The sequence below is a fragment of the Aythya ferina genome (genome assembly GCF_964211825.1).
Source record: "Aythya ferina genome assembly, chromosome: 4".
NCBI classification, from domain to species: Eukaryota; Metazoa; Chordata; class Aves; order Anseriformes; family Anatidae; genus Aythya; species Aythya ferina.
The window spans coordinates 48,742,763-48,755,250 of record NC_140300.1 but is presented as its reverse complement, the minus strand read 5'-3'; the positions used below and the strand labels follow the sequence as shown (position 1 = coordinate 48,755,250).

The 12,488-nt window shown below is 35.7% G+C and overlaps 1 protein-coding gene across 4 annotated transcripts in view; it reads left to right on the top strand.

Moving 5' to 3' along the window:
* Positions 1-12,488, top strand: part of FSTL5 (follistatin like 5) — a 428,524-nt gene that overhangs the window by 50,729 nt on the left and 365,307 nt on the right. For 2 of the 4 annotated variants that reach the window (XM_084517700.1, XM_084517699.1), the window contains exon 2: positions 1,202-1,397. In XM_084517700.1, coding sequence (XP_084373826.1) covers positions 1,202-1,397 — 196 coding nt within the window. Of the gene's footprint in view, positions 1-1,201; positions 1,398-8,557; positions 8,654-12,488 lie in introns of those variants that run through there. The other 2 variants (XM_084517702.1, XM_084517701.1) reach the window with 2 other exon arrangements.

Genomic DNA, 12,488 nt, shown 5'->3' with positions numbered 1-12,488 from the left:
TTATTATTGCCATGGGTTAGGTGATACCAAGTGAGTATGGCTATGCTTGCCTTCCCCTCTGAATCATTAGGCATGTCTCAAGTCTTCAACAGGCACAGAAAGAAGAGTACTAGCACTCCCTTGGGTAGGCTGGATTAGGGGATGAAAGAAATGGAGAAATTCTCCATAGCTGTGCTACTAACCCTTGGGAAGTCCCAGAAGGTGACAGCAGCCTTTGGTCCCACTTCTTATTCCAGTTTGGAGCAAGAAGATCTTCAGGGACTTCCACTCCTGGTAGCAAACTTTCATCCCTGTCTAGATGGGGATGAATTCAGAGGGACTGTTTCATACTTACTCTCACTTTTAGAGTCTTTTGACGGAGACCTTTGATATATGAGTGTCCATTAGTGGAAAGTGTATTTAAGATGTCAAAATGTCAAAAAATAAAATAAAATGATGATGAATTATTAGGGAGGGGAGGCGATAGTACTGAATGTAGTACACTTTCAATACCATTTTGAAGGTTGATTTAAAGTAAAAACTGATGTTACAATGTACTTATGGGAAGGAAATAATCCAAACAGAAACAGAACTGTTGGAAATTGAGTGAGAGAAGTCTGTCAGAGAATGTTTAAGTAGTAGCTGTTAAAGAAATGACACATCTGATTTTTCTTGGGTGCACAGACATTTGTCAAATTTATAGAAGAATAAGCTGTCCAATGACTGAGAAATACCCATGAAAGTTATAAAACACAAAGCCAAGACATAAAAGTCAGGAGACGCATGTACATAAATAAAAAGAAGATGCATGAGAAGCTTTATGTGTAAAGTTTTGAAATGAAAAATGTGAATATTTTTGTCATAATGACGATAACTTCTTTTCAAGTAAGATATAAAATATTTCTATTAACAGGGGAGTAGTTAAGCTAGAAAAATCTTTCTCTGAGTGGTGTCCAATAAACTTAGAATCCAGGCATGGATCATATTATATTGCCTGAAAAGACTTCCTTCATAGTTGTGTCAGGGAAGGTTATTCTGAATAGTGAATTTATCATATCTCTGGATAGGTAGCAATTTGTGAGCCTGCTATGCTACTGATTATTTAGTCTTCTGATAGGTAAGCCAAATTTTGAACTAAAATACTAGAATGATTTCAAAAAGATTGAAAGAAGTACGTGTGCACACATAATTTATAGATTTGTATAAATATTTATGTTTCTAGGGCTGCCAAACCCAGCTGTGCAGTGGAGGAAGGCTGTTGCAGTTGGATGCCACTGAGTGCAACAGGTTGCAATGCTGTGCACGTATCCCCGACAGGCGCGCATACCGACACCAGTATGCAGCATACAACGCAGAAACACTCAGCGCTCACAGACAGCACCAACAGATTCATCCTGCTTTCCCGTCAGGTTGATGAGGTACCAGATCTGTTAATTGGAGATGTATATATGTCATACATATATATATATATATAAAATATTTACATTAGCTAGGCCTAGGTGTATTAAGTAGCTGGCCATGGATTCTGCCTTCTTCAGTTGTAAGTAATAAGAAAGACATGCCATATTTATATGAGAAGAGAAGCTTGAGTGAAGCATAGGATATTGCCAGTTTCTTCACGTGAGGCTTAACATCACTTTGGAGACCACTCTTACAGAACAGATCAATACTGCAGTGTGCTACAAGCAGGGGTTTCGTGGCCTGTTATGTGTAGAAGGTGAGACTGGACAGTCACAGCGGTCTCTCTGGTTTTAACAGCTGTTACTCAGTCATTTAACTATGCCACATGTAACTCCCTTCCTGTCTCCTAAGTGAAAAGGAAATTCCAGTTTTTGAAACGGAAATGAGAAAGTGCCAAAAAAATCAAGTATCAGGTGAGGGCAATATCTTGGTTGTTGCTTACCCACCTCACATAGTGTAGAAGTAATGTACCATAAAAGCAACACAAGCTCTGTTTATTGGCAACAAGGGAAACTAACTTTGAATTACAGAAGAGGAAACTATCCCCTCAGCTATAACCACTGAACTGCCTCATGATGGTCTGACATGGTAACAGATTTATTTAAAAAACAACTTTTATCATCAATATACCTTGTGGCACCTTGTCTGTGTCTAGTAAGTAAGGAAAGGAATTTTGCTTCACTTTTCTAGAACTGACTGGAAGTGTGAGAGATGGGAGTCTGTTTCTAAAACAAGCCATCTTACAGTTCTTCAATCATACAAACATTCCTGCTTTTGAAACAGTGTTTTGCTATCATGTTCTCAGGAAAGGGTAAATGATTAAAACATGGTACATTGTACAAAGTATCTAAACAAACTGCACAGTTGATATGTGGGCTGAAGTAATATGTTAAAATTGTGTTTAATCAGTGAGCCCTGACAAGACTTAATGTTTATCCTTTATTATCCTTTATTATTTATTTATCCAGAGTTACCCTTATCCTTTGTTAGCCTGTTCCTACTAAGAAAAATAATTAGAAATGGAGAAAAGAACAAGAATTATACAATCCCTTCAAATGTGGCAAAACTCTTACATGCCACTCCCCTCATCACCAGCCAAGGTCCTGTACTTTACCTCATATTCAGCAAGGTTACTTGCCTCAGCCTTCTCTAAATAGCTCTCAAAAATACATGACCTCTTCTCCCACCTTACACCCTTCACTTGCCAAACCACCAGCTCGCAGAGCATTCCTTCAATCACTGTGCTCTCTCTGAAGTCATGCAGGTCATGCAGAAAATTTCTTTCTCAGATAAACTTAAAGTGAACAGCAGACAAATGTATTTATCTGACAATGCATAGAGCAGGTGAAGGAAACATGGCTGCAAATGTACCTTCTCCCAAACCAGCAGCTTCTAGAAAAAGAATATGAGCCTGAGATCATTCTGTACTTTGAGTTCCTGGCACAGTCTGCAGAAATTCATTTGATGAATAGTTAAACTTAAATCATTTTAAAATTGCAGACAAAGAGTGAAGTTAATGCTTATGAGACACATAAGCATCTCTGTCATACTGCTGCTCTAATTGGAGTGTTTACAAAAGAGAAGGCTTATTGTAATGACAGACTGTGAAGTTAGTCAAATAGCATCTATTGCTGGTCAATAACAGCCAATTGTGCTGCCTAGTTACTCACCTTTTTTCTAATCTATGGTTGCTAGCAAGGTTTTGCACTTTATCAGTATTTTTGGCAATGCACAAGGACCCGTATCAGTGTGATGCATAATGTCCTTATTGTTTTTCCATCCATTATGTGTTTCAATATATTCTTTGAAGAATATATGTTAGTCATCTGCAAACACCTATTTGCTTGAAAGGGTGTTTGTTTTTTTCTTAGTACAAATGAGTACATATACTTTGTGTGTTTTGCATATTTCCTGGCTTTCCAAAACAATTCAAAGAAATACAGAAACCCTTACAGCTTTGCCAGCTGACATGTTTTCATGGATCAAAGTCTTGTAAAAGTATTGTAATTGCTGAATAACTTTGTCCAGCAATTTACGATTGCCTTTGTGTTTAGCGGACTTAACTGTAGATGCCAAAAGGCTCAAACTTTGTCACCTGGATATAACATCCTTCCAAGAAAATGGAGAAGTAGTGCAGCTTCTTACAGCTCCTTGCTGTGTTCTCTCCCTGAACAAAAGATTATTTCTCTGTGTGTGCCTGACTGACTTTTGCAATTCTGATAAACTATACTCAAGAACTCAGAGTCAGTAGTGCTCTTCTTCTGCTGGCTCTTCCAGCTGGGTATGGCATGTATAAAATGTGATGGGCCTCCTATATTTCTGGCTTGTCCAACACAGTCTGGCCCAAAGGTGTAAGCTGCAGCTTTTATGTGCTGGGGGTCTCTATAATAAAATTTGCAGGTCTATTGGGATAATTTTTCCAGTCTACAGCATTTGTAGCAATTCTTTGAATTCAAGTTTCCTAATGATAGGATGTCATTGTTTTTAAAGTATAAAAAATGTTACATACTGAGGTAAGGGAGGGTTTAATAGTTTGTCAAGGGGAGCAGTAATCTATGGTGCATAGTACCTGCTGGAGACAAAGTCTGTGGGCATGTTCTTTTGTGTACAGGGTAAAACAGGAAAAGGTGAAGGCAGAGTCTGGAGGGGAAAAAAAGGCATTCATGCAAAGGAAGAATTATGTGGAGTAAGACGTAGTTCCAAGGAATGGAGTTAGAGGCTTTTTGGCGAGAGGGGAAGCTGAACCAGGTTTCCTCAGCAATATAGAGGATTCTTCTCTTGTTTGGCATCAATAAAACATAAAAAGAGTGAAAAATGTCATGAATGAGCTACAGAAAAGAGAGTATGTGAGACTACATGAGAACTAGAATTTCCAGAGAGATGTAGATGGGTCATATTTGGGATTTTACATTATGTACTCTAATGGTTTGCTAGTGTGATTGGTATGACAACTCCTATGTTCTTACTGGGGCAGTAAAAACCTGGTTTCTTGTGCTGTCAAAGAAAATGAGTGGTTAAGTCAAGTCAATCTGTGTGTTCATTTATTGTAATTGAAAAGGAAAAGTAGGATGTCAGAGCAACATATACCGCTATCCCCATACTATGAATTACAAGTATTTGGTGAAGACCAGTGATTTACTATTATACAGTAATTTTGAGAAATAATGTTTACTAAAAAGCCATGTGTTTGTTTATTAGCATTTGTGATTGCCACAGTTTACCATGTAATAAAAGCTTTTCTTCTGCCTATATCAATATATTTTAAATAAGGAAATGATGAAGAAGAGAAGAAAATAAATGTGTTAGAGAGGTGGCATGCATGAGATTGGGATAATACTACTGAACAGGTTTTGTTGCTTAACTAGAGTTAGAGGTATTTTGTCTTGAGATCTGTTTATGTAGTGTAACCAGTGTTATACGACATCCTCTGTGAGACTCCAAAGATGACGTAAATTGTAGATAGAATACAATAATAATTGTGTGCACTTAACTCATTTATTTAGAAACATACAGGAATTAAAACCTAAGAATGTTAATTCTTAATCTAGATTACTTATTGTAGGTGTGTCTGTCTAGTTTCCAAAGTTATTGAAAGAGTCTGTAAGAAAAGGGCAGCAAACTGTCAGGATCAAAGATCACTTTTAATTTTTCAAAAAAATCCTGTGAAGATATCACTTGCGTTAATAACAGTTAGATTTTACATTAATATGCTAGGCAAATATTTAACTGATGTGCTTAAATTAGTTAATTTATGTCCTAATTAATGCCTACAGAAAACACCTGAACGGGTAGTTCTTAACACTGAACAAAACACTGAAGGTTTTTTCTAAAATCCTTCAAGCTGCCACTAGATGGTGATACTAACTTTTAAACAGGCTGAATTTAGTCAGCTATGTTACTGTTCTCTTGTTAAGAACAATATGGAAAGCACATTTTGGGTTCATGTATATAGTTTAGAAGCAATAATATCCACCAACTGCTATGTAAAATTGGAAATAGAAAAACTGTAACCATTTTTTTTAAATTTCAAAATCGATTTTAGAGCCATTTCTGAGTAAAGATCATTCAACCATATCAATCCTTCTTATGCCCTTCTTTAAAATGCATTCTACGTTGTGTACATTAGTGAGGACATGAATGTCATGTAGCTACCATTTTGTACTTCAGCATTAAAAAGGACAATGCTAGTAATTTTCTGGGACATTTCAGAAATCTACAAAGTCGTTGGAATAGAAATTTATGGACATGCTTTGTTCAAGTATCATTTGTGCAGCTCAGTGCAATAGATTCTGCTTTGCAGATTCAAACTGGAATATTTGACACTGAGAAAAGCATGCAGCTTCATGGAAACACACTTCACGTGTAACATGAGCTACGCTTTATAAATTCTGTTCTGTAAAATGTCTAATAAAGCAGTAAAGTACACACATTTTTGCTGAAAAAGCACTACTTAATAGTTTTGAGTTCCAAGGATAGTTAGGAAAAAAAGTATTTTAGTGATATCATCATCAAAGCAGCAACAAATTCCATTAATTTTGCAGTGGACAGAATTTTACCTCTGAAGCTTAAAGCATTCTTTGGGTCGTAAACAACATCTGCTTTGAAAGTAGGCCAACTATTCCATGCTCTTTTTCTTCCCTCCATCCCCTTTGTTCATCCCAGACTCTAAAGGTTGCAAACAATTCTTATTAAAACCTAGCAAAATCTGTATAACTGCAACATGTGCAACTAATGAACATTTTATGCTAGTGTCATCCTCTAGCATGTTGGAAGTTTTTTACTAGCTGTTCTTGGTAATTAGTGTATTTAAAGCTCTCTTGATAATGGACAGTTTTCCCAAGAACTATAGATAATGCTGCCACCTGTGAGACTTCTGGTCTGCTCATAGATGTAAAAGAGACTATACAATTCCCTCTGTTAGTGACAATTAATCTTACGTGTGCACATCCTCATGATGTCCCTGAGCTCTGAAACCCTCCATCAGGGTTGCTTCCGTTCCTGCTAATAAACAGGTATTAACATGCAACTCAATGGATGTCATTTACTCTTCAATCTCTTAAACTTATTTTCCTTAACTGAAAAGTTTATCAAAGTTCTTCATCTTAGTAGACTATTACATTGTGTATTTAAGACTTGGTGAATTCAAGGTGAAAGTCTTGTCAAAATTACTGACAGCAAAATGTAACTCACTTGAGTATATTCAGTGGCTGCTTCAAGTTACCTATGCAGTCAAGAATGAAGAGAAGTTGTCTTGTAACCAAGGTGACAAAAAGTGCTCTACACTAGATATTTCCATGTGACAGATTGACAAGACTGTTGTTTTCTACCAGATGTAAAAACTGGAATCTTGGATAAAACTTTCCAGTTAATGCATTTGAGACAGAGGGAATTTTCTCTCTGGGAAAAAGTGAGACTTGTTTAAGTGTTGAAATTATCTATAACTATAAATTGTTATCTGTGGAGATTTAAAACTGTGAGAGTCAGCTAATTAATATCTATCTGATAAGAGGACTACATATCTATGACTTTCAAGACTTGCTATCTCCTACTATGAATAAAACCATTTTGTTTTCTGATTATATGTTGAAAGTACGGTTCCTCTGGGGTAGTGCTCCCAGTAGCTTTACACTTCCAAAACTCATTATCATAATCATCATCCCTGACTAAATCTGCTTGTAATCAGATGGGGTTCATCATTCAGTTCTCTCCTATGAAAAAGTCTCACATGTCTGGGAAAGTTTCAGAGTTAAAAATTTTAGTTTGTAACTCTGTTAGTATTTTAGTTTGGAAAACAGTGTGCTTTTTGAGAGAATAGACCAATTGTCTTTGCTTGCTATGTTTTGATTCATGTTGTGGAGAGCTTTCTGAACACTTGATCAGGATTCCTCTCAGACAGAAGAGGTGCTGTCCCTGGAGTATTCTCAATGCACATCAGCCACCAACAGGCATTTGCTCCATTGAACTGGAGAGGAGTTATTGAAGTAACTTACACAGTTCATACAGTGTGGACAGTGAGTTCTCAGCCCAGCTGTTCAGATTTGCAGATCTTCTCTTGGTTTTCTGTGCTAGCATTGCCTATATGTAGTCTTATCCTACCAAAATACAAAGATTTTTGCATGTTTTTAAAGTCTCGTATTTTTTCAGCCATAACAACTCTCTTAAACTTGCAGGACAGATCAATGGGAGCTGTGTGGGTACAACTAAAATCTCAATGGCTAAAAAAAAATAATCCTATTAGCCAATGAAATGTAAATTCAAATGTATAGTTGAGGTTTGGGAAGCGTTAGGTGCTATATTCATAGTCACTTCTTTAAATTATGAAAGCTATTAAAGAGGACCAGATGTCCCACTGAGATGATTTTGCTCCCAGTATTTTTCCTGTAGGTACTATAAGAAGTTAATTATTCTGGCTTCAAAATAGTGAAGTCAGCTTGGAAGAGGACAAGTTTTCAATAAACATGCCAAAAATTATCTCTTTTGTAAGTGCAGTTTTTTAGAATTGGCTGAGGAAGTATTATTTGTTTATTGCTTTGTAAGAAAGCAGCTAACTAGTTTGTCAAGATTATTGACCCATGAGAAAACAGCACTTGTTATAGAAACAAAACCACTGTCCAAGCTTTAGATAACTTGATGTGAACACTGTTCACAATTCACATTACTGAAAATTATTTATGCCAATAAATATGCTGGCATGCATCTATTTCATTTTTCAAGCCCAGCTCTGTACAGGTGGTGGGAGTTCTCATGTCAGTATTTCAGCATGAAAAGCAAAGAAAGGGCCAAACTATGTTCTCCAAATACCTTTTTATTTTTAATATAATATTCCTGTAGTTTTGGATAGCTCACTATATGAAACATCACAATCTTAACTGCCTTTTAATTACTTCCTTGAAAGACATCTGAATTGAAAAATCTGAACAACAGTGTGTACATGCCTGGTTTCTTCCTTCCCTAGGTTTCTTTATTTCTGTTATTCCATCATGATCATGTTGCAAGTGTTTGCATAAATGCAAACATTTTTCATATAGAATATCTCATTTCTGCACTTTAATAATAGCCAGCTTGCGCTTTTACTCAGAATTGATTTTTTTTTTTACTACTTTTTTTTTTTTAATAGTGAGTCAACGCAAGACTTTGCAAGTTAGCATTTCTTTGCTTATTCAACCTGCAGGACTTCTTGGAAACATCAGCACTTCAGATCATCAGGTGATGGGTATGAAAGACTCTCTTTTGCCCTAAAATGTGTCCCAGTATGTTCCTATTGATGCAGAAGGACAATTGCTGTTTCTCTTTTATAGTGCTGGAAAGCTGATTATATGACCATGAATGGTGCTGTTGATGGATGTTTTGCACTGTGTGCTCTTCCCTTACTGTTAGAAAAATGTTTTGCTAGAACCATAAAGGCTGAGAACTGAAGTTATTTGTTTTAATAAGAAAAGAATCGCTAACTTTGTGATCACAGAAGCCATTAATAATCAGACAGGCTTCTTTTACTTAACAACAAAACTCAAGAACAAAACCAAACTTTTCTCTTAACTTTATTTATCATGCCTTATGGAGTTTATTTCTCAGTTGACATCTACTATTTATTATTTAAGAGACATAAGGAAAGAAAAGAGAGATGTTTTCTGAAAAGATCAGAGGAAGGAGAGGCAGAGCTGCAGAAAGGTACTGGCCTATTACCATAATGGCTGGAGTTACAGAGAGGAATTATTCAGAATCTTGCTGAATAAATGAGCAGTAATGCTATCTGTATAGATCATAATTCAAGCATCGCCTGCTCCAGTTGCTTAGCAAAAATGAATAAATCAACTTCCTCTGGTTAGCACTTGAAATTTGTATACACATTGGGACCTACATTGTTAAGCTTTCCTCCAAAATCATAAGAAATACCTGAATTATTGAAAATACAAGGTTATAACCTAAATGTACATATAATTTAAACATCATTGCTTGAGTCAAATGAAGCCTAAAATGGGAAAAAAACAGGGAGGAAAGGTCCATTAACTTCAATAAATGTTTGCTGTGAAACATGCCAAACCTCAAATGTATGGAAGTAGAGAACAATACTGAAGTTCAATAGGATGAAAGACAAAAAATAAATCTTAAATTAAGCTCGTAAATGCTGGTATGTTACATCGGCATGTAAGATGTGCAACTAATCCAATAAGTGGTTTACATGTGTAAATTCAACACTGATGTTGGTAAATTTAAGTAAGTTGAGTTCTACAGAATGTCATTTCATATTTTACATGGTGCTGCATAATAGTTGTCCAGCTGTAAAATGCTTTTTACCCACAATAGGAAATTTTGCAGACTGGCATGTAAGACATTTTCAGGTCTTTCTGCCTGGTGAAAATTATACCTCGTGGAAAGGCAGCACATTAAAAAATTTCTATTGTGTGAGGACATATAACTGAAAGGCAAGAGGAAATATAGAAGTAGCATAATGGATTATAACACACACTCAGAGAAATAGAGAGAATGATTATCTAGTGAATGTTGCAAATTACAATGCCATAATACCTGACATATTTTGAAAAACTGTGTTCTATTTGCAAAGAAGCAAAAATGGGTGTGATTATAATGTGGCCTGATGAGCCTTCACCAGGCACAGGATGAAATTTAGAGCAATAGAACTTGTGTGATTTTGACGCAGACAGCCCCATTTCATAGAGGGAAGGGTGATAGTAAGTCTCTATAAAAAGCCTAGCACACAAGAGACATACTAACTTTACATCATGAAAAGACATCTATTGCAAGCACAGCTTAAATCTTTGTGGAAAACCACAAAGAATCACAGTGATCACATCTTGACAGGACCTAGACGTTTCTGCATTTGCGTAGTTGCTGATGGATGAACAGTGAAGGGAGGAAAAGAACGTGAACCAGGACTTTTTAAGCTACAGTATGTGACTGTATCATAAATCAGAGAAAATAAGCATATTCATTTAATAGTGACTTGGAACACTATTGCAGTTCTGTAGTTTTGTACAATCTGCTTCTGGAGACATATGAATAATAGAAAGGCTTCCAGTAGGCCTCCAAAAGGCTCAAGATCATGCTTTAAAACAAATGTTTCTGCTTCTCAAAAACAAATGTTTTTGTCTTGAAGTTTACATGGTTATTCTGCAGTCACTGAAAGAATGTGACACTGATGGCAAAATTACTGTTTTGTAATATAAAGTTTGCCTTAATTTTATTAGGTGCATACGATAAATACAGTAGGAAATCAGTTTTCTCCACAATGGAAAAATTAATATCTCATATTTTAGAATAAAATCATTTTTAATTTTATTTTTTAAATTTGATTTTTGTTTCACAAACAGTAAAATTCCTTTCCACTTGTATTTTAAAACTATTGCTCTTGTCTGTGATAACTCCATTATTTGAAGTCATTTCCTTACTTGCTGATGAGTCTTGCCTAAACTTGTTTGAGGTAATAGTTATTACTGAGCTACAAAAAGCAGATTAAGGGAGAAAACCAGTGAAAGTCAAGTCCTAATTGTCATAAGACCACAACCATTACAATTAACTTATTTCTATCTCTGTATTTCTTTGCTCTTTGTGTATATATATATATATATATATATATATATATATATATATATATAAAAGGTACTATTATTTTTTCTTTTATCTTTTTGGTAGTATGTTAGTTTCTCTCTTCTCTTTAAGAAGAGATCCCCATCTGATACCTATTTTTAAATAGTGGTATCTTCATATTTGCAATTATCGTGATTATTGTTGTTTCACAGATTGTCAGTGTTTGTAGAGATAGACTTTTACACTAAAAATTATAGGCTCTGACTTGGTCTTCGGGACCAAGAGAAAATGGAATTCCAGTTTGAGGTGAGAGTCATCACTGTCACCATCAGCAAATATGGTACAGCGTTTGTGATGGTATGCTTGGAGGCATGCACCAGAGTTAGAACTTGTTAACAACTCACTGTCTCTTGGGTAAGATGAACTAAAGTTTGTTCCACAGCAAGAATGTTCTTAAAATGTGAAGCTTGACTTCACAGCTTTGCTTAAACTGTAAAGACTGAAGGTTGCAAGCTGCAGCTGAGGGTCTGATACCAACTGAATGTGAACTACCTCAGTCCTTGGGCTTTGTCTCATATCTTGTGTTATGAAACACATATGTATCAGTCTTGTTATCAGTATCACTTTTAGTACTATGGCCATACCATGTGCAGGTGTTAATTACTTGTGCTCTAAAACCAGTCCAAGTCATTTCTGTGGAATTAGCAACTATCATTTCAGTACCTGTTGACAACTAGTATTGTTAGTTTGTACAGAAACGTGAGCATACATAATGGGTAAATACCAAGCAGGAAACAATAGGATTTAACAGAAACAACTGGAAAATTAGTGATGTCATACAGAAAACCATGAATATTACAAAGCTTTCTTTATTATTGTTATTTTTGCTATGTAAAATACGTTTCCAGCAGCCTTTCATAACCCTTACATTTCCTCAAATAATTAACTGTTGGAATCCACAATATGGATTATCCAAATGGCCGTGCTGTTGTTGCTCAGGAAAATTCATGCAAGTTGCCATTTACACGTGCTATAAAGGTATGCAAGTGGTGTGTCTTGTTGATCATTGACTTTCTTCTTCAGCAACTGCAGAACACACTTGAAAAGTATTCCAACATAAATGTAGCTACTGTGTCTAAAAGCTTTTTAAAAGCCATGTAAAGCTACTTGAGGCAGAAATAACAGTATTCTCTTCACCCGCAGTGGGAACAGAATGTGCAGTCACCAGCAATATTGTAATAACCGATTTTTTTTATTTTTTTTTTGAGAACTTCACTAGATTAATTTCTCATGCTGTGTCAATCACACTGCTTTACCTGAGCTTTTGGGAAGTGAGTGCCACAGATGGATTTTGTGATATGTCAAAAAATCTTGCTAAGATTTTGGATATTCTGTTTAATATGTAGATATATCAAAAAGACAACGGTAATCTGATGTGTCATATAAGTATAAGCATAATCCTAATACAGAAATGTAGTGATATTTTCCTAAATAGGCACAAG